General features: G+C 33.8%; 2 protein-coding genes across 12 annotated transcripts in view; one reads left to right on the top strand and one right to left on the bottom strand.

Annotated features, from left to right (window-relative positions):
* The window catches only part of LOC106661735 (SH3 and multiple ankyrin repeat domains protein 3), a 289,318-nt gene extending 287,317 nt beyond the window's left edge, over positions 1–2,001 (bottom strand). Inside the window, exon 1 of one of the 4 annotated variants that reach the window (XM_014385304.2) lies at positions 1,780–2,001. The gene's annotated coding sequence lies outside the window, so the exon portion shown is untranslated. The remainder of the gene's footprint in view (positions 1–1,779) is intronic. The other 3 variants (XM_014385305.2, XM_014385303.2, XM_014385306.2) reach the window with 3 other exon arrangements.
* Positions 2,002–5,300: 3,299 nt separating this feature from the next.
* On the top strand, positions 5,301–20,533 carry LOC106661736. Of its 8 annotated transcripts, none has more exons than XR_002909951.1 (10): positions 5,301–5,953; positions 9,844–11,663; positions 11,714–11,785; positions 17,961–18,059; positions 18,140–18,456; positions 18,528–18,788; positions 19,007–19,291; positions 19,445–19,717; positions 19,997–20,056; positions 20,122–20,533. XR_002909951.1 is itself a non-coding variant. In XM_024225455.1 (8 exons), the coding sequence occupies exons 1-8, from the start codon at positions 5,551–5,553 to the stop codon at positions 19,551–19,553; spliced, it is 3,366 nt and encodes a 1,121-aa protein (XP_024081223.1). In that variant the 5' UTR covers positions 5,301–5,550; the 3' UTR covers positions 19,554–20,292. The 8 variants fall into 8 exon arrangements, 3 of the variants coding, with proteins under 3 accessions (XP_024081223.1, XP_014240793.1, XP_024081224.1); XR_002909950.1 differs by having other exon boundaries at positions 19,997–20,042; XR_002909949.1 differs by having other exon boundaries at positions 19,997–20,533.
* Positions 20,534–21,931: the final 1,398 nt, after the last annotated feature.

The raw sequence follows: 21,931 nt of genomic DNA on the forward strand, positions 1-21,931 counted from the left end.
TTACAGTATAATTAAAAGACCTGAAAGGCCTAATTGAAAGAAAAAAAAGTTCTATGTATTTAGATAAAGACTGGAGTAACCTAAAAATACAGTTTATATTATAACATGCTTTTAAACAATCCCCAACAAAAACCATATATCATTAGTAATGATTACAGGCGAACTATTTTCCTAAATGCAGCTCCAAGGGAAATTGTGAGATTGAATAAGTGCCAATGTACATTTTCAACATAATACAAGTTTTCCACTCCATTTAAACGTAACAACAATTTTTAACTAATTGGAATTCAGGACACCGAAATCGTGCTCATCCGATGTTATTTCGCAGAAAAACCTGAATCTGTACAACTTAAAACCAGTCATTGTGTAATCAAGTGTCTCAGGTATTCCACAGAGTTCGTAGGTTGTTACGCTCGTGCGTTGAACGAGTGTGTAGAAAATTTTTCCCGTCGTTTTACAGTCGTTTCCCAATTTAAATTTTCCATTTTTAATGTTTTAACTTATTAATACCGCCTCAATTTTTAGTGACCGTCGTTTTTGCATTTTAATATTGCAATATGTTCGAATATGGAAAAGAATTGTCTTCTTCTCTTTCATTCCAATTTCCATTAACAACCACGACTATTAATCAAAATATAGTTCGTAGAAAAATAGCCCTCTAGGTGAAGGAGTTAATTTAGAACAAAAAAAAAAGGCGGGCAAAACAATTTTTGTAAAGGATATAAATAAGTTTTTTTTTAAATATTAATACTCTTAAAAATAATTCAATGATTATTCATTTCTTTTAAGTTGTCTGTATGGACATACAATTTAAGTTGTATGTAGTACGACAAAAAAAAGCTTTTTGTTTAACATTGATTTTGGTGGGAAAAGGTTTTTTCCTGGATAAAACAAAACAAACAAGTTTTTTCTCCCTGGCATAAGAGTTTAAACAATTCAATATCATCATTATTATCTGTTCGTTCAGTTCTTAATACTAACGGTATATAATAAATTTAAATTAAAACTATTTCTTCTAAAATCCTTTTGATCATTAAACTGAAAAATATTGTAGTGATAATTGATAACAAGCCTTTATTAAAATTCTTTATTTCTGGGCGTAAAAAATTGGAACTATTTCCATTATGTTACTATTTTAAGCTTATAACATATTAAATTTCAAATATGAAACAATGTCATAATATAAAAACCATTAGGATCGGTGGTGGTTAAACCGAGGTGAAATCAGACCACATGGCAATATTACAAGAAATACCTACCACTTTAGGTATTATTTAACAGGAATGTACTTTATCTCGTTAAACAAGTAGTTTTATGACTTATACTAATTATACCAATTTAATAATATTAAATTCCAATGGATTATTATAACGGGGAAAACGCAATTTGAACTTTTCAATACCAGACTGGGAGATGGGGTTTGGACAGATTCGACCGATGGAAGGACAACGTGCAGAACGTAACAGTGGACATGTTGCCCCTCAGCTCAAAAACCACAGGTTAAGAAAATGTGATTGACCTGAAAATCACAAAACCAACCTTTTTCCCAAAAAGTAAGACTTTTGATAAAACGTAAAGGTTTTTTTTTAAATTGTATATTATATAAAAGACATGAGAAGGAGGGTATAGAGGAGGTATGAGAAGATGCAAAAATTGATTATCTTAAGGAAAAGGGTCCAGACAACACCCCCTCGGGTTAAGGACATCTGCCGGGGCCAAGGGTGAAAATTTGTGGTCGATAAGACAAAACAGAGAGAAAAAATACAGTAAGCAACTCACCTTATCAACAGTATCCATAAATTAATCCAAAATTCACAATTGTCACAGGTCACTTCGAGTAAGGTCTCTTCTCGAGTACGCAAACCACTGTTGTCTGGGCCAAGGCCGGCTGTTGAAACTTAAGATGCGTACAGCACCGACGGGAGACACTGACTGAGCGCCTGGAGCTGGAGTTGAAACCGGCAAGGCGCAGGATAGGCTGCGCCGCTGCGACCTGGCGGCCACCACATCAACATCACACCAACCTTAAAGGAAAAAGGAAAGTTAAATTATTATTTTAACATCTCTTCCCACATAATTATACATTTATAAACTTATATTATTATAATAATAATTTAAAGAAAATATTATTTGCAAAAAGTTGTACATAGTGAATAAAAAATTAACTGAAAGTATACAAGAAATGTAGTAAACTAGTAAATAAATTAATCAAATCAAATCATTTATTGTTGCATAGTCACCTTCTGGTATTCGTTTATTTTGAATCATAATAATAAACATGAAATTCACTAATTTCGTGGTCCGCTTGACCAATTAATTATTACAATTATCTCAAGTAAAAACCTTAATTAATTGTAATAATAAACAAGGTATGAATCGGCACCCTCGAGGTAAAACCTCAAAAACCAAAGTTTTCAGGATTACAATTTTAAAGTTTAAAAACTTTTTATACAGATTCAATTTTTGTGGTATTTTGTATTGAGTATTTAATCAAATTCAATACAGTTATCCTAGCAAATGGGTTATTTAATTTATTTAATTATATATTGACTTTCCAACACTTAACCACATAGAACTATTGGGATTTCTTCCTTTAGCACTTAAACTCTTGCATATTCTTCTACTTGATTTCCTGAAAAGATTTGTGATTCTTTAATGAAGTAGAGAATTTTTCTCAGAAGATGTATAGCTGTACAGCTCGAGAGCTGTTTTATACCACCATAACCATAATCCTTTTCCTAAGCTATTTCAGGGTAGTTGCTTAGGATATGTTCAGTTGTCTCTTTTTTTTCAATATTTAAAATGACACTTAACTGCATCTAGGTCTCGAACCCTAAGAGGCAATGAAAAGATTGAATATTGGCCAAAGAGGGAGACAACATGGGCTCTCTGGGGTCCTGAACCCTACTGTTGCTTAGCATCCTGCCACAAAAGAGGATACATCTTAAAATGGATCGTTAATGAGTCCAAAGTTTGGTGGAATAATACCCAAGGCATGAGGCACACAAAGAGATTCATAAAAGGGCTTAAAACTTATGAGGGAATTACTGGAAGGCAACCCAACCAAACCAGGATTCTGGTCGGACTCCTAATAGTGCACTGCCACCTAATGCTGTGTGCACACTAGGTCGGTGGGGCAGAGCGGCATGGCACAGTGCAAAACCGACCTCAAGAAAAATGCATTGAAACAAATATAACCCTACACACTAGGCCGGTAGAGTGGTACAACGACACGTGCACACACGCACCGGATAGGAGTAGAGAGAGAAGAAACACTGTGCAGGAAACCGCAGAACACATTTTATGTTTATGTGGAAGTCTTTGTAGGTGCAGATTCTTGCAACTAGGAGAGGAAAAGCTGCAAGCGAGATCCTACACTAAAGAGCCACTGGCAATGCTATGGAGGTTAATTAACAACCTGAAGTTGGCAGAGTGTTATAAAAATAGAGGAGCACAATAGATCTACTCAGATAGAGATGCAGGCTTGTGGCCACCTCTTTCATCCCTATCCCTGCATAACATGCTACATAATGGGATCATTGTCTATGATGTATTTATGCCCATGTTATGTAGATGTTTTCTCAGATACCAGTGACTGGTTAATAATCATATCTGAGTTTGGCCCTCTCCAACTGCAGTAGTGATTTAGCAATGTTTTATAGTTAGATGTAGAAAAATCAGAATGGTTCCATTGGGTCAAGTTGAGCTTAACAGCTAAGCTTAAAGATATAGGTTTCATATACATATTTTCACATATATATTCAGCGATAGATGGTGTTGCCACTGTACAGATTCGGAGAATGTATGCAAGCAAAAAACCCTTCCCAGTTCACTATTCACATTAGACTTGTAAAGACAGATTCAGATTAATAATATCTGTGAACAGGAAAGGTTCTTCTCAAATTGTAATTTGTGTTTAACTAATAAAGTTTTTTTAAAAAGTCTTTTGATTAGTCATCACACGTAACTGGCGCAGTTGGCAGGACATCGCAAAGGTTTTCAAAGGAACATTGGAGACCAGCCGTTTCAACGGTGAATTTGCTGCATCGGACCTGATGAGCATGATAAAATTTAGTTTGTGAGTAGGAAATTATTGTATTTTATAACAAATTTTATTGTCCTAATTTTTAAGCGTTTTGGGTTTTGTTGTTATATTAATTGTTGAAATGGCAAATTTTGCAAATTCATCTTGGATGCCATCCCTAACTATGATGGCAATCAAGAAACACTAACACAATTTATATTAAAAGTCTTTAGTTGAGATAAAAAAATTACAAAAAGGAGGGAAAATTCAAAAGGTGGGGTTGAGATAGGAAGTTAGTGTCCGAGTGGATCGAGGTCACGATAGCTCAAGTGGTAGAGCAGCGGCGTATCTAGCCGAAGATGGTGGGTTCAAATCCCACTCGTGCCATTGACTTTTTTATCTCAAATAAAAACCTTAATTAATTGGTCAAGCGGAACACGAAATTAATGAATTTATATTAACAGTAGAAGAAGCCTTTTTAAAAAAACTTTATTACTTAAACACAACTTACAATTTGAGAAGAACCTTTTCTGTTCATGGATATGATTAATCTGAATCTGTCTTTACAAGTCTAATATGAATAGAGAACAGGGAAGGGTTTTTTCCTTACACACATTTTCTGAATCTGTACAGTGGCAACATCATCTATCGCTGAATTAACGGCTTTGTGCAGGTGTAACTTATATACATATCCAATCCACATTCCAGTATGTAGTTGGGGTGATGGATAGATAATTTATAGTTACAATTTATATACAAAATAAAAAGGCGGCACTAAAAGAGTAATCATTTTAAAAAAAATGAGACTTTGGGGTCTTAGCTCACAACTACTCAAAATATTGTTAATTAAATTTGATTTTTGTCTGTATCCTTTTTTTATATATTTGTAATACTTGTTTAAAGATTTTTGTCTAATTCGTAAAATAGATTTTTCCAGCAGGTGAAAACTTTGAAAAACTTTTTTTTTCTTAAGCCCATTTGTAAGTATGTGAGTTTCGAATGCAGGGCCACTGGATTCGAACCCAGGATCTTTACCTTACAGCGATCGCGTCGTGTCAACGCCTAAACCGTTACGTCCACTGACGCCTTTAAAATTAAAACTTAAAAGAATTCTTTAAAACTTCAAAATTAAAACTTAAGCCTATCTTCATGGCCGAATTCCGTAACAGGCGGCTTCTGAATCGTTTCACGTCATAGGAAATAAATTAATTTAAAAACACATGTTGTTTTTAAATTTGAAACATTTTTTCCCATAAAAATCATAAATTGTGTTTTGATTAGTTAATTAAAAAAAGGAAGCGAATCGTTAAAATTTTAAGACCGTTTTGTTTGTGAGACGAACGTTTTAAGCCTTGTCGCCGATCGAGAGGGTCGTTGTCGTGACGTGCCTTCGCCGCCCTCGATATTTCGTTAAACAGGTTCGGAACGTCCGTGATCATAACCTAAAACTTTTTTTTTCAAAAACTGAATTTAGGTAAATTCATATTTACCTAGAACTGATTTATCTGGAGGTCCTCGATGCGGGAATGATGGCGTTGTCGACGTTAACGGAGGATTTCACGTCGTCGGACGACTACGAGGAGGGCGAGATCCTCGACGAGGACAGCCTCTACGACGACATCAGCTCCCTCGAGGATCTGAGCCTTTCTGACTCGGAGCCCAGGCAGGTGGACGTCTCCGTCGCCCACAAGAAGAGGAAAAAAGAACACAAGTGCAAGGACGGAAGCGTCTGCCGGGGCGAACGAAGCGGGAAGCACTGCTTCGCCAGGATCAGGAAGAGGAGGCTCAGCCCCGAGTACGCCGAAAAGATGAAAACCCCGGATCACACCTACTACAGAGGGCTAGACGAGGGGAAGATCCTGGATAAAAAACCCACAAAACGCATACCCAACCAGTCCAAGTACATTGGAAGGAAGTTAAACAAAAAAGGTAAGTTTTACATCTTAAATTTTATATTGAACAATTTTAAAACTTAAATATTTAAATTTGGACAGAAGATAACTCTGTCCTTCTTTAGTTGCTTACATTTATCCACAGTTTGTCTTCTATCATCCTTTGTGAGTTAAATCTTGAGCTGAACTAATGACCAGATCCAATGACCAGATCCGACAATTGTAATAGACAACCGGAAGATTATGATCAGCTGTTATAACTTATTGTCAGATCCTGAAGTCTTGACAACTTAATTTTACACATGGACTGTGTGGACATCCCGTCTTTTCCTTAATTGGATGTCGACAGTATATTGACTTAATCGTTGTAGTTTTAAACCATTTGTAACAATTCAGCACGGGTCGAACAGACCCAGTCTTGTTAAGTTCGCTTCTGGCATATTTCATTTATTACATGTAACAAAAATAAAAAGTTCAGAATTACACTCATGTGTAACATTGTTGGGTCAAACAGTAACCACAAATCTGCTGCATAGTTTGACTAGATCCAGCATTCAGATGAGCAATGCTACATTTGGCATGGCTCTCCGAACCAACAGTGAAATACTAATTTTTCAACATGTATTTTGAGATAAAAAATTTAATGTCACAGATAGGATTTGAACCCCTGGCCTTCGGAACAGTACTGTGACTCTCCTTAGGCTTGGTTCACACAGAGGCGTTTGGTATGAGAGGTTGGTATCAAGGAGATCGATGTAACAAGAGGAATTCAACTTCCTCTTGCACGATTGCATTCACTTCGTGAACTTTAAACGATAGAGGACGAAATTACAGTACTCACAATCTAGTAATTGGCAGTTATTCATACGATTCAACATTTTCATAAATATCTTCACCATAAATTTTTTTCAGTACTCACGAATATGTCCCATAGGGACAGATATGGTCATTTAGACAGGGAGACAGGCAGACAATCGGTGTGAAATGCTGCTTTTTAGTCGCTTGGGATGTTCGGTTGCTTGATCTTTTTCTATGTGAAGGACTGGCAGGACATTGTTTACATACACCTTTGAAACTTAAAAAAAGTGATAGAAGTAACATTTTTGATATCGTCAAACAAATTTCATTAGTTCAAACATCCCATGCTTTGAAGCAACAGTGATTATGTGAATAAAGTTAAAAAAGAAAATTGGTGAATCTACATTACTCTACTTAACTTTTACTTGTTTGTCGTCTAATTAAATACCAGAGCTACATCTTCAAACTCATCCATTATAAAAATGACAGAATCAAACATCTAGGTCTTTAAAGGAGAGGATTGAGAAGAGATGGTGACAGAGTCTAGTTGTCAGGAAAGTCGCCTAGATTCTTTTTATATCTCATACTGGTATCAGATATGTGTTTCTAATACCGATCGCCTCTATGTACACCGGGCCTTAGCCATCGTGACTACAATCAATTTTTTGTCCATATTACTTGGATTCAGGTCCCATCCATGACATTGACTTTTACCTTAAACAGATTTGAAGATGAATTTGGAAAAACATTGTTTCTTTCTGGGAACGAGTCCAAGTTATGCAAGTCAATGAGAAAAGGAAAATTAATGTGTGCATGGATTATACATACTTTCATTTAAATTCAATTGTTTTTTTAGGTTCGCTTAACGTACCTAATATTTTTTTTTTGTAATTTGGTTATTATCAATCATTTTTAATCTGTCTGTCCTCACTGGGTTCATATGTCAGGTGCATTTCGCCATCTTCAGTGTGTCTGTCCAAAAGAGAAAATCTCATGATTTAATATTTTTTCTATATATCAGCTTGTCTAATAACTGGATATTAGTTATTAATTTTGGGCTCCTTTGCATACCCTCTGCCCTACTCGGGAGAAAATTAGAACTCGGTGTGGGAAGGTGGTAAGAAAATTTTTAGCTTCTTTTTGAGCTGAACTATGAAGGAGTCTGACCTATCTGTAATTTTTTTTTTCTATCTTTGGCAAGGGAATATGTAGGAGTTATTGGTGTCGGGCTCCTTTGCATGCCCTCAGCTCTGCTAGGAAGCTCAGACTGCAAGGAGAAAAATTTGAGCTTCTTTTTGAGCTGAACTGCAAAGTTTCTTTTTTCTTTGAATTGTTCTTTGTGTAAGATTTCCTTATCTTTTCTATTTGGTTCAATTGAGTTTGTAAGTTCCATACTATCATGGTTAATTCTTTTCCTTTTGAATAAACTCAAGTTCAAGAATCAAAACTTTCCATCTATTTTGGTTTTATTTGTTTTTTATTTAGCTACAACAAGAAAATTTTATATTACCACTGATCTACAGACAAATAAGGGGTCCATTTATGGACATCCACTGCATATTTTTTCTGTCCGATCTTTGAACAATTTTGAACAGTTTTTGAACAATTGTCGACATCCAAATCAATGATCCAATCTTGAGTGATAGTGTTTATGATAACTTATAATAGTGTAATTTCTCTGTGTGGTCTGCAGGTTGATGATCTGTAATTTGGTTGTTATCCAGTCTGTCTGTCCTTGCAGGGTTGGGCTGTCAATTTGCTATCTAAAGTGCTGGGACTGTTGGGTGAAAATGGTAAAAGCCAGACTGTGTCTAACAGACCAACCCAGTGAGGATAACCGGACAAAAAGAGTGTTAACAGCCAAATAAATTTATACTATTTAAACTTCATCTGCAACCATCAATTTAAATAATTGGATCATACAGACATGGATGCACAGTGTTATTTGTTTAGCATCATAGAGGACGGATGTAACAATATTCGACAGATTAGAATCCTCTTATGATGTACAAACCAATTAGACTAGTATAATATGTGTAAAGGATGATGGAGGAATATTGAGAACTCCATCATTCTAGTTGAATGAATGGTATGTAAATAGGAGTGAATGTATTTATGAATGAAATGAGTTTAGATCTGCATGCGTAAGGAGCTGAATTGACTCATCTGTCGATACCCCCCTCCCAGATTCCAAACTCTGTGGGTAGACGGATAAGGCAGTCTGACCCCAGACTGCCAACACTCCAAGGTGGGTGATTCTCGAGTCTGCCACAATATACTGTAAATAGCTGGATTTGCCTGTGGATTACAAGAAGTGAATATGCTCAACTCAGCACATGTTTGTATGTAATGTGCAGATTTAAGCCTATATAAATCTAAATCTTGTGATGTACAGCTGTCATACACGCCCCAGAATGGCCAAGTCATTAAGGCATTCCTCTTGTATTTGCATGCGTGAAATTCAGGGTTTAAATCCTAGCATTTAGCATAGCATACATACACATACATTTTCCAATATTTAACATAAGCGCCCAATTCTAATGGCTGACCTAGTTGAGCTTCTTCATTCAGCACTATCTGAACTAAAAGCTTGATTATATGAACTCACCTTCTACTCATTTATCAGCTAGTCATCACATTTATATTTTTTTCAATAGTGCCCCAGATGACCACAGACAGTATAAATAATATATATTTAGTAAATGATTAGTCAATATAAATGTAGTAATATTTAAAACCAATATATACGAGCTAAGAAATGAAATTTAACTGATATTTTAATATCATTTTCATCATCAGGTAAAGGACTGTACACTTGGCCTGTGATGAAGATTATTACTATGACATTGATATGATTACAATCTTGTTTGCATGTATTAGCTTCTGAGGCGTAAAACCTTACATTTGAATTATTATTCTATATTGTTATACGCTTTTTTAAATGTCCATACAATTTACATTTAATAGTGACTAAAGTCTCACTTTTGTATATATTATATGTATATTCTGTATCCTAAAGCATTCAAAATTATTCAAAGTATACTCTTGAATTCATTCCAGTTAAGATAGTTTTTTGAAAAACATTATAATTGCTAATTTTAAATTTAACCTGTTTTGTGTTGTTTTTAGATCAGTTTGTCAAGGAAGGATACCACTTCCACAAACAGAAAAATTATGATTATTATAAAGAGAAAACCCGACCGTTTAGAAACGGCGATAATCAATGGTATGAAAATGACCATAAATCGAAGCATAAGCAAGCCAATGCCAAGATGCACAATTCATTTGTAAGTTCAGCTAAGCCTGCTAAAACCAGTCTTCTTAAACGGTTGGTGGGCTCTGGTTCGATGGTAGCTAAAAAAGAAGGGAATGCTGAAAGGTCATTGCTGCCGAATGAAAATAAAAAAGGGAAAGAAACCATTTCAGATTATGTCGAAAATATGAAACCATCTGAAGTTAAAAGTGATGATAATTGCCCTCTCAAATACGATGTTACAGACAAACAAAGTGATAACAATGACATAAAAGAGTTGACTGGTGAAATAGAAAAAAGTAAATCTGAGAAAGCACAAAGCAAACCTAAATCTGAAGAACTGAACGAATGGGATCTTAGAATCGCCGCTTTAAGAACAGCCTTACTGAAAAAATTTTCAGAGAAAAAGAAGAACGGTCTTAGTTTCAAAAGGAAGTGCTCTAACCCTTCGGATGATTCTATTGTAGATTATGCTCTTCAGGATTTTGTAGAGAATGAAATGGAATTTCCTGAAAAAGTGGAAGTATTGAAAGATGTTGATTATAGACAGTTTTCTGACCAACAACCTTGTGATATGGAATTCTGTGAAATGCAGCCAGTTCAGCATGGCTTTAACAGTTGTATTTTTACTGAAAAAAATCCAATCCCCTTTTCAGAGTCAGATTTCGATTGTCGGGTGTATTCCTGCTATCCTTTTCCCCAAGGAAAAATGCCCAATTCAGGCCAAAAACATTTGTCACCATTCTTTTCTCCTCCCTTAAATTCTGACCAGGAACAGCTTGCCATTGTTCCAGGGTCGAGTGTTTCTAGTGCAGAAGATAAGTCTCAACCAGTACCTGAATGTCTCAAAGAAATTAATTCCAACAATATTAGTAATCAAAAAAATAGTTTTAAAAAGAAAAGAAGAAAAATAAATAAATTAGAAAATAGAAAACTTAAAAAGTCTCTTGAGCCCGATCGTCCCATTCTTGCTAAGATGGATGTCGAGGAAAATGAAAAGGAGACAACGGAGGAAGAAGAATTAAGGGAATTGGCTCTGATGTCAGTCAAAGTGAAAAACAAAATGCCGCAAGGGATGTTAGTCAAAGTGAATCCAGACAATGAACTCCTTAAAACTTTACATGTGGATACAAGTCATACACCAGCGGCAAACAGCGATAGCTCATCCAACAAACCAATATCCAATAATTCTAGTAGAGATCCTTGGGATGATGTCGATGAAGACATTCTCCGTGCTCAACTTTTAAGCTCTATGTCTAATAAAATACCGACCAAGATTAACTCTCCTACAGAATCCATCTCGCCCAATATCATCCCTCCAGTGAAGAAGGCTAAAAATACCCTGAAAATGAATGGGTTGAAAATGAGCAAGGCAAACATCAACCCTTTTATAAATGCTTCGGAATTAATGAGAATGAAAGAAAACAAAAGTTTTTATAATCATAAGAGGTTTATCAAGAAGAATAAACAAGTCCCGCTACAGATATCAGCCCCTGCTGTTCAGAAATTGGTAATTAATCTCAATGATTCGGACACAAGCGAAGAAGACTGTTCACCCCACATTGCAGCAAGTATCGATCTATTTTTACAAGAAGTTAGAAGTAAGACTGAAAGAGAACAAGAAGAAAATGCTATGCTAGAAGTAATCAAAGTTGAAGAAATGGCTCCCGAACCTTCAAACGACTTGCTACAGGTATTAATTTTTATTGTTGGTCAGTTCATTAATTAATATTAAATCATCTTTAGGTTTCGGAGGCAAAAGTGTTACCAAATGCTGACACCAAAGTGAAAATTGAGAAACCTGAGCTACTAACAAATGTGAGTTCCCAATATCACCTGGGTGAGAGATCAATTTTAATATTATTTTATATGAATTTAAAAAAAAAAATTATGTAATAAAAAAAGTTTGTATATATAGTAGAATAACGGTGTTGGTCTTGTATTAGGTGTGACATTCTTAGGCGATTCTAATGTACTTTAATTGAAATAAATTTTATTTAAATTGTTGAAGGTAAAAAGTAAAAAAAAAATGCAAGAAAATAAATTTAAAAAAAGGAAAATAAAAAGAAAGAGGAAAATTTAGAAACTAGAATTACAATGATGACCCAAGTGCAAACCAGTTTTTTCCATATCCTTTTGGAAATATATAAGATCTAATATTTTTAATAACCTAATTATTACTTTAAAAATCTGAAGTATCACATGTGTGATATGTATTGGCCACACAATCGCATAGTTGAATCAAAAATCGGCATCACATCCTGTGTTCTTTTAGGTTCATTAGATGAAATTTATGTTATTATTAGGTATGCATCTGACAATGCACCTAGAACTAAGCAAGTCTGCCAGTAGTAATTAATAATTATGTATAATACTATAACATATCAATAATTAATATATATAACAGTAATTCACTATTTTCGTGGTCCGCGTGACCAATTATTACAAGACAATTAATTACGGTTTTTAGTTGAGATGAAAAAAAGTTAATGGCACGAGAGGGATTCGAACCCACGACCTCCGGCTAGATACGCCGCTGCTATACCACCTGAGCTATCGTGACCTCGATCCACTCGGACATCAACTCCCCATCTCAACCCCACCTTATGAGTTTTCCCTCCTTTTGCAATTTTTCGAATCCCTCTCGTGCCATTAACTTTTTTTCATCTCAACTAAAAACCTTAATTAATTGTCTTGTATTAATTGGTCAAGCGGACCACGAAAATAGTGAATTAATGATTTAAAAATGAAGTACACTTCACTAAAGCTCTCCGTCGCTATTTCAACTGTCGTCGAGAATCCAAACCGATTATACGACATTTGAAAAATGGAAATATGAAACATGGAAAAATGAAGAAAAAACAAAAACAGGAAGTTTGATTCTTACAAATATGTTTTGTGGGAGAAGATGAAAGAGAAGCAAATCTGAGATGTTCAAACTGTGCAGTTGTGCAGTGAAAAGTGGTCAAGATATTTCAAAATAATGCTCCATATGTGAACCCTTGTATCAAGAACTTAAAAACTATTGGAAAGGTGCCACCTACCTGCAATTCATTTAAAGTTATTATCAATGCTGTTAAAAAGCCAATTGAAGGTCACAGAGAATGCTATAACGCCCCAATGGCTATTGAAGTTGTGTTAGTGATAAACGGTTAAGAATTTGAAAAACAGGATATTACTAATCCATACTCTAGCTCTGCATCGCATTAGTGAAATTCATAGGTCGTATGATGCATTACAATATCCCATGCTATTTTGTTGTCTGCTGTAAAGAATACTGAGAAATCCATCTGAAGAATGCAGTAGATAGACGCTGATCTCAGCCAATGGTGGTGTTATCTTTTTTTTACAGGTGGGTAAAGGTGTATGCATGAGCATACGCAAGACACTATGTATAAAGCCGTGGCTGCCCTGACCTATTTGTTACTTTCACATGAAATCCTCAGTGAGAAGATATTACAAAAAATTGCTTTTTGGGCAAAATTCCTATGGTCGTCATGATATAATTGCTAGGGTGTCTTCAGGTTAAGAAAATGAAATACAATGCTGTATGTATTCGTCGGAATAGCAGAGACGTGGACTTCCATATATTCACATACTGATATGGTTTATATATATTTCAACAGGCCTTATGACAACAGTTATTTGCCCTGAAATACCTGATACAGAAAAATGAAATTGTAAAACTCACATAGTGCATGACCCATGTGGAAGCTTGTATGAAAATGACAAATGTGGTATAAGATTTCCCAAACCATTAATAGCTTAAACTGGTGAGGACAGCTCTCCATAATACAGAAAGCATTCCCTAGAAGATGGTGGCTTTACCGTAAATGTAATAGGAGTTAATGCAGACAACTGTTGGATAGTTCTCTATAATCCTGTTCTTTTAAGAATGTTTAATGCACATTTAAATGTTGAATATTGTAATTCGGTGAAATCTATCAAATATGTTTGTAAATATGTAAATAAAGGATCTAACCACACTACTTTTGCCCTTGAAAATAAGAAAGACAAGATAAAAATTTACGAAAATGGAAGATAGCTCAGAAGCTGGGTATAAATTCTCAGGTTCCTGAGAGTTTTCCCAATTTTTCATCTGCATTTTCAGCATTTAGAAAACGGGCAAAAGGTGTATTTTAACCGATAAAATATTTCCAACAGAATCAATAATTCACCAAATAATACGATCACTCTAAAGATCCCAGCAGGGCTTGAGCCACTAACCTCGCTGTCCTATCCTCTCCTTCTTTTATCTCCCAGGTATTTTCAACATTCATCGCCCAACTTTCTGGTGGGTTCCTCTGTTTCAAGCAGTGGGCCCCATTTACCCTCATTGCAAAAGAAAAAAAAAATTTCATCATTATCTAGTTACATTTTGTGGACAATGACATGGTAAAACCTAGTCATCAAATAACTACTGTCATGACAGTTATTGTTCTGAATTTACTTATTTCTTGTATATTTTAATAAACATGTAGGTAACTATTTAAAAACAAACAAACACAAAACTATTTAACAGTGACTTTAGCAAACAAACTATATACACTGAGAGGCAAAAAAAGTGGCCACCCTAGTTTCTTTAGTAATTACTTTTATTTAATTAATATAATTATTATATTTTTATTATATAATTATTATTTATAATTATTTATAGTATAATAATTATTATAGTTATAATTTTTTTTTGTTTACTGGATAATTTTAAAGAAAAATATAAGATACAGCTAAATATTTTTTTGTTGGCAAATTTTACCAAAAATGTTGCTTGCTAAGGAAACAATGAAGAAAATATTAAATTCAGTGTGGATTATTACCTCTTGCACTGATCACCACATTTTACAGCTAAATATTTTTTTGTTGGCAAATTTTACCAAAAATGTTGCTATGGAAACAATGAAGAAAATATTAAATTCAGTGTGGATTATTACCTCTTGCATTGATCACCACATTTGATGTGGCATCAGTTTTTTGAGGGTTGGAATTTAGTGCAGTGGTATATTTTCATACTCCTACAACAGCACCGTTCTTAATTCCTGCAAAATCTCTGATATCACTGGAGACTACTCCAAACAAGCCCGTACCAGGTAGTCGCCAATGATCTTAGCTTTGCGACGCCTTGCATCATTGTCATGTACAAAAATAAATCAGTGACATATTAGGAACCACTTTTTTTTTTATAACAAATCTTCATTGTATCATGCAGCTGTTAGGGAACCCTCAACGAAGGTCGTTTGTACTTCTATCGAAATGCTTGCCCAAACCATTACACCACCACCTCCTGGAGTGAAAACGTGGGAATGTATTTCTTCTGTTCTCCAAATGTTCTCTTGGCCATTAAGGGACTTCAAACAAAACCTTGACTCATCCGAAAACAAGATTTTAGTTCAATCTTGCTCAGGTCAGTTGATATAATTTCTTGTGAAATTTAACCAAGCTGTTCTCTGTCTTGTCAGAAGTGCTGGACCAGTGGCAAGTCTTCTCTCCCGTATTCAGCTTTTGAAAGTCTTCGCCTTACAGTGTGTAAACTGATATTAACATTTCTAACTTGTTGAAGTCATTATCTGATCTTAACAGCGGTAGAATGTCAATAACGGAGTACAATAAATGATCATCTCTCTGAAATGTGACATGTTACCAACCTCCAATATCTTGGTAGCAAAGGAAGACCCTTTGGACAGTTCTGGGAATGTTAAGCACCGTGGCCACATACGTTGTCTTATTCCATTTTCCAACAATTCTATGATTAAAAAATAATATCTTTCATTTTAGTCGAATCTGTATCACTTACAACCAACACTCAAACAAATTTGAAACTTAAAAATAGTACAATGTAAAAAATTCTAACCACCAGTTAGAAAGAAGCTTTACTGAAAAACAACTAAAAAGTGATTGACTGATTTATTTTCAAAATCTAACTGTAAACACAAAAGGAAAGTTTCATCTGTACTTTATTTACCTCTAAACCTTTGAAATGGACTAAATATCATTGTAACATAATCAGTGGATTGTCTAAGAGAAAATTAAAAATATTAAGGGTAGCTTTTATTACATACACAGTGTACATATTACAATAAAGATATACCTCATGTGAGGTAATTCACAAATAATGTATCAAACTTCAAGAGGTGTTTCTGCACATGATGCAACAAAAAAAAGTTTTTGCTCTCTCCTTTGATGCTTGTTTAATGGATTGAAATTTTACAATTTAATTCAGAATTAGAAACATCGTAAACAGGAAGTTAGCTTATTAGTGAAGTTTTTCAAAATTACACACTTTTATCTAAACAAAGATAAAAATTATATCTATTCTAAAATTTTTTATATTAAAATGTCAACATTTTCATTATTACAATTAATTAAGGTTTTTAGTTGAGATAAAAAAGTCAATGGCACGAGCGGGATTCGAACCCACAATCTTCGGCTAGATACGCCGCTGCTCTACCACTTGAGCTATCGTGACCTTGATCCACTCGGACAACTTCCCATCTCAATCCTGCCTTTTGAATTTTCCCTCCTTTTTGCCATTTTTCAAATGTGTAATCGGATTCGATTCTCGGCGACAAATGGCCACTTAATTAATTGTAATATATTAATTGGTCAAGCGGACCACAAAATTTGTGAATTTTCATTATTTCTATTACAAATAAATGGACCAACAACCTGTTGGTGGTATGTTTTCTTAATGGAAATTGAATCAGTTTTTTTTAGCGGCATGTTCTAATTTGTTGTAGAACCAAGGGTTAAGAAGATAAATTCGTTTTTATGAGAAAAAAATTCGGTTTATATAAAATATAAAAAAAAAATCGAAACCTGAAATATCACCCTTATTATTGAGAATCATACAGGGTTCAAAAGAAACATTTTTGTTGCATTTTGGTGTAGAAACACTTCCTGAAGTTTGTCACATTGTCAAACCTGTATTGTATTATTAACTTATGTGTTAATTAATAATTTACATTTGCATATATTAGATATTCTAAGTTCCCCCAATTGGACTTATTTTACGAAGACTTTATTCAATTGAAAATGTTCACATTTTGCTCTAAACTTGTTTTATCTGTTCTCTGAAGGTCCCCTAAATTTGAATTTTCATCTAAATTTTTTGTTTATTTATAGTTCATTTTAGATCCTGTGAAGAGAGGTTTTGGTTCTAAGAATTTGATTTAGTTTTTGTGTTGACAAATTAAATGCACTGGAGGTTTGTGAATGAGATTAAAGATTAAAATAAACTTGGCTTATATGTTTACATTTCACCTTAATTCTTAAACATCCAAAACTTAATACAAAGAAGAGTATTAACTTTCTCTATGTTTACAATGGTTTTCATTAGTTTTGGATAAAACTACCATCGCCTCAAAAAAATATTACAAGCACGTGGGTTTATTTCAAATGGTAAGAGAGCATAATCAGAAGTATTATTTTATATTTTATTACTGAACAAATTAATTCTATCATAGTTTGACTAAACTATGAGCACTATAAACTAATAGTAGAGTAGTCACAATAATAAACCAACAGCCCATAATTTACAGTAGAAATGAAATATGTGTGGCCTCCTCCAGATGTATTGCTGTTAATGTTTTAATTATTGCATAAGTTCATGTTGATTTAAATTTTGCAATATGGTATTTAACTTCTTATCGCCTTGCAATTATCTTTAAATCATTCGGGCAAACATTATTGAAAGATAACGTTATTAAACTTAAGGGCATCTCAAGGTAAATCATTAAAAAAAAAAACTTACGTAGTTTTCTAATTCCAATTTTCTATTTTTGAGTTGGCTAAATAAATACATATTTAATAATGTAAACTAGACAAACAACATTCAATTGGCTTTAAATGTAATCTGTCAGACATAATGTTTTGAAATCAAACAGAGCATGATTGAATTTTAGCTTTAAAAAGCACTGGTAGACTTAATTAGTTTTAATTGTTCAAATTTTAATAGAATGTACAGGAAATCATTAACGTTTTTAAATGTTTTCTCCAGGGAAAAATTTCATTGACATTGAAAAATTCAAACGATTCGCAATCATCCGAAATTAAAACTCCCACTTCTAAAAGTACCCTTCCTTCTGCCACGCCCCAGGTAAAATTTTCCCATTTATTTTTGTGTTAGAATTTAAAATTTATTTTATTTTTTGATATATTGGGTTTTTGTTTTTGAAGGGTATTAAGCACTTACCTGCTTGGCAGCAAGAGGAATATCGCCGTTTGAAAAATAAACTGATAGAGAAAGAACGCATGTGGAATTCGGTCGAGCTAAAAATTCAAAAAGTCAAAAAAGACGAGTTAAAAGCTCAGGTTGATAGTGTAAAAACTAACAACTGCAAAAGGGATAAACCTTTTTTGAGCTTGAGCCCATCCAATGTAAACAAAGGAAGAACGCCTGAAAATGCAATTAACCAAACCGATACTGTTGATTCAGGCACAGAAACTTCTAGAAAAAGGCAATGCCTAAATAATAATACTGCTGCCAAAGAGAGGTTAGTGAATATTTTTGTTTTACGAGATGTTAAAGTTGTCATTTAACATGAGGACTTTATCACTTTTTTAGTTGGCAATATTATAGAGATTTTTCTGAGTTGTCTTCAATGGTAGAAGGGCTCGAAAAAGACCTTGAGGAATTCCAAGCTTTAAAAAGCAATACTGCCCGCTTGAGAAGAGAGCTCGCATTAGCTCAGAACAAAATGTCAATGAAAAGGATGAGCTTGGTCTCGACAAAAGAATCTTTGGAAAAAAAAGAAAAATACATCAACTCCAAATTAACATTGGAATTTCAAAAACTGAAGAAGACTGAGATACCAGATCAGGAGAAGTTAGTTTTCTTTGATATTATCTCGATAAATTGACCTTTGTTGAAACTTTCATATACTTGTAAGTCAATTCATGTTCATCTTTAAAGACAAAACCACAAATTTGGGTGAGTAATGGCCTCTTTTCTTACAATGTAAGTTTTCAGTTATTAGTGGGTACAGGCAGTCGTTTCCTAGGCTAAATAAATTGTGTAAGTCATGATTATTATTCTTGACTCAGTTTTGCGTTTTACAGGCAAAGAAGTAAGGAATTTGAGTTGGCGTTTCTCAAGTTGAAAGAGATAAGCCTTCGTGCACAGCTTGCTTGCTTTAACCTGGCCAAAGAATTGAAACCGGCGGTGAAGAGTGCCAAAACTGTTAGTAAAGAAACATCTAGTCCTATGAAAAAAAAAGTCAAAACACCATTACCAAAGGATTCTGTACCAGTTGAAAATAACATCAAACTAGAGGCAACAAACTCTGGCGATAATTTGCAAGGAGGGAATAATCAAAAAAGGGTTTTCAGGTAATGATTAATAAATTTATTAATATTTATTACCAACATTAAAATATTTACAAAATTCATCTAAATCAAAATGTTAATTTCAATATTAGAACAATTTTTAGGATAATATGTATTTTGAATTATTTTCCTTTCTTTGTTTGCTTTATTTTTCAGTGTTTCGGAGAGTGGGAGCCTAGACCCATTCACACCTCTTTGCCCTTTTGACATGGCCGGTGTTTGCAAGGATGAAGAATGCAAATATCAACACATTAGGCCAACATGAATTTTTAGTTTTACTTTTTTTCATTTTTACGAGGGGGAAATTTATAATTTAAATTATCAGGACCTAGCAAAATCTTTTCTAGGTGCAATTAATAAGACTTGTGTATGGATTGTAAATACGTATTATATGCCGTGTGGATAGACTCTTGGACGAAACGCGATAGTGTAAGAATGTTTTTCGACTCTTGTAGATAATGTTTGTTCCCTACATGCCAAATTCTGTGATATTAACAAAAATTATTTTTTATAATAGCCATCTAAGCTAAACGGTGTTTGAAACTTATTTAATTTTTGTTAGTCATTAATTTGTAATTAAAGGACGGAGCTTTTTACCAGGGTACAACAATTTTTGTTTTGTTTTTGTTTATTTGGGGGGTTTCCTTTTGCATTTAGTTTTATAACTGTTTTAAATGCTATAACATGTTGAGAAAAATTTGATTTCAGCTCTCAAAGGAAGTGATCTATGGTTCTTTCAACTTTTTTCTATTCGGTATGTATAAGTATGTAAGTTGAACAAAATAAACATGACTTTCCCTTTATACATTAACAAAAGGAGACATTAATTTTAGGTTTAATGCCAGTGAGGTAAGCTATCTGAGTTTTAAAAATCCAATTTAATGTTATTCTATAGTGAACGTTGTTTATTAAAAACTAGTAAACTTTTTTCCTTTTGTGAATTCTTTTACAGTAGTCTCAAGTTGAAATATGCATACTTATTACATTATACTTTTTTTATGACAGTTCATTTTAATTAATCCATCATTATTTTCATTTTATTTATTTTTTTGGTTTGAATTGTCTTCATTCTGATTTCTCACTCATACCAGTGACAAAAGTGTCACTAATTTTCCCAGTCTTTTTTCTTTTCTTTTTTTCCTTGGGAAGCTTCCTTATTCAAACTACCACTTGACAAGAGGCTGCCCTGGATACCATCAAATTTGTCAAGAATCAACTTCTTCAGCTGTGATATCATCTTTGAAAAAATGTAAATTATTAACAAATTAATATTTGAAATCGTGTTGAAAAATTATTTCAAATAAACGGGTACTACGATGTATTGTTGTTTTATTTATGGAACTTTCCTACGCCCTCATTATAGAACTACTATGATTAGATTTCTCTATATAAGAGAAGTTCTAGTTTTCTTTTGATAAAGTTAGGAAACTGAAAAAAAAAAGATTTCTCTTTTGTACATTTTATATATTTAAAAAAAAATGTCATTTGTCAAAAGGAAATAAAGTGTAACACTTAATATCAGTGGTGATTTTGAGTGGCCAGACCGATTTAAATTAATTAGATATAGATGAAAGCTAAGACAAAAATCTGTGAGTCAAATTAAACTGCTTGGCAGTACACTAATGATTGATTAGTACAAAAAAGGAGAGATAAAATCCACTAGGCATCACTATGTGATTAATGATGTCATCATGATAAAAAAATTACACATGTTCAATAATGAAGGAGTTGTATGTACAGTCTTCCATTATGTATTATTAACATTTCTAGAATATTAAATAAATGAAAGTTTTTATATTTTCAGCCTAAATATAATGAATGCACCATAGTTTTGGTGGGGAAAACAAAGCTGGGTGAAGGAAAAAGTCTTTTTGTAGTGTGGACTATTAAATTTCTGTTAACATTTTAAAGAGATGTATATCATGGGAATCATGCATGAACAATGTAACTAACTTTCTAGCCCAAATTAATTTTAGATGCACAATAATTTTTTAATTAATATTTGGAGAAGTGAAGCTTAGTGATGAGGGGGAAAGTTTTATTTTAAATGGCTCCCTGCCAGAACAAACAAGTAAATACAATAATATATAAAGATTAGGGGACTGGAGGCCAGGTGATTAGAGCGTACAACTCATATTTGCCGCACTAGGAGTTAAAATCCTGACATAGTCGTCCAAATTTTTATCTTATGAAAAAATATTGTAAAGTGGTTTAACCCCCTCCGGGGGGACCACAGTAGCCGAATGGTCAGCACGTGATAGACTCTCAGCTGGTGGTCATTGGTTATTGGTTCGAATTCCACCATTGCCCTGGCCCTTTTTTTCATACAACCCCCCCCCCCCCAAATAAAAGAGAGAGTGAGATATAACATTTCTTGGTTAATTATGCAAAGTCAAAATTCCATTTATCTCAACCAAGACATAAAACCTCTTCCATGATACCAGATGGGGTAATTGGACATTGAACCCTCGTGTATGACAGGAATTACTTTATTTTTACTTACAAAAATATTAAAAAGTAAAGATTTTTTTAATCTATTTATGCTAAGAATGAGAATCCAAATGTGTTTGGCACCCAAGAAAAACTATTTTCCCTATGGTTTGATTGTTTTAAAATATCCAAATCATACATGATCAGTGCTGC

The sequence above is a fragment of the Cimex lectularius genome, unplaced genomic scaffold (genome assembly GCF_000648675.2).
Source record: "Cimex lectularius strain Harlan isolate CLEC.00 unplaced genomic scaffold, Clec_2.1 scaffold29, whole genome shotgun sequence".
NCBI lineage: Eukaryota > Metazoa > Arthropoda > Insecta > Hemiptera > Cimicidae > Cimex > Cimex lectularius.

Excerpts from the sequence above, each read along its gene's own strand:
- LOC106661736 (XM_024225455.1), top strand. The coding sequence starts at position 5,551 with ATGATGGCGTTGTCGACGTTAACGGAGGATTTCACGTCGTCGGACGAC. Across the intron at positions 11,664-11,713 it reads CAAACGACTTGCTACAGGTA|GTTTCGGAGGCAAAAGTGTT; the intron begins TTAATTTTTATT and ends AATCATCTTTAG. Across the intron at positions 18,457-18,527 it reads AATACTGCTGCCAAAGAGAG|TTGGCAATATTATAGAGATT; the intron begins GTTAGTGAATAT and ends TCACTTTTTTAG.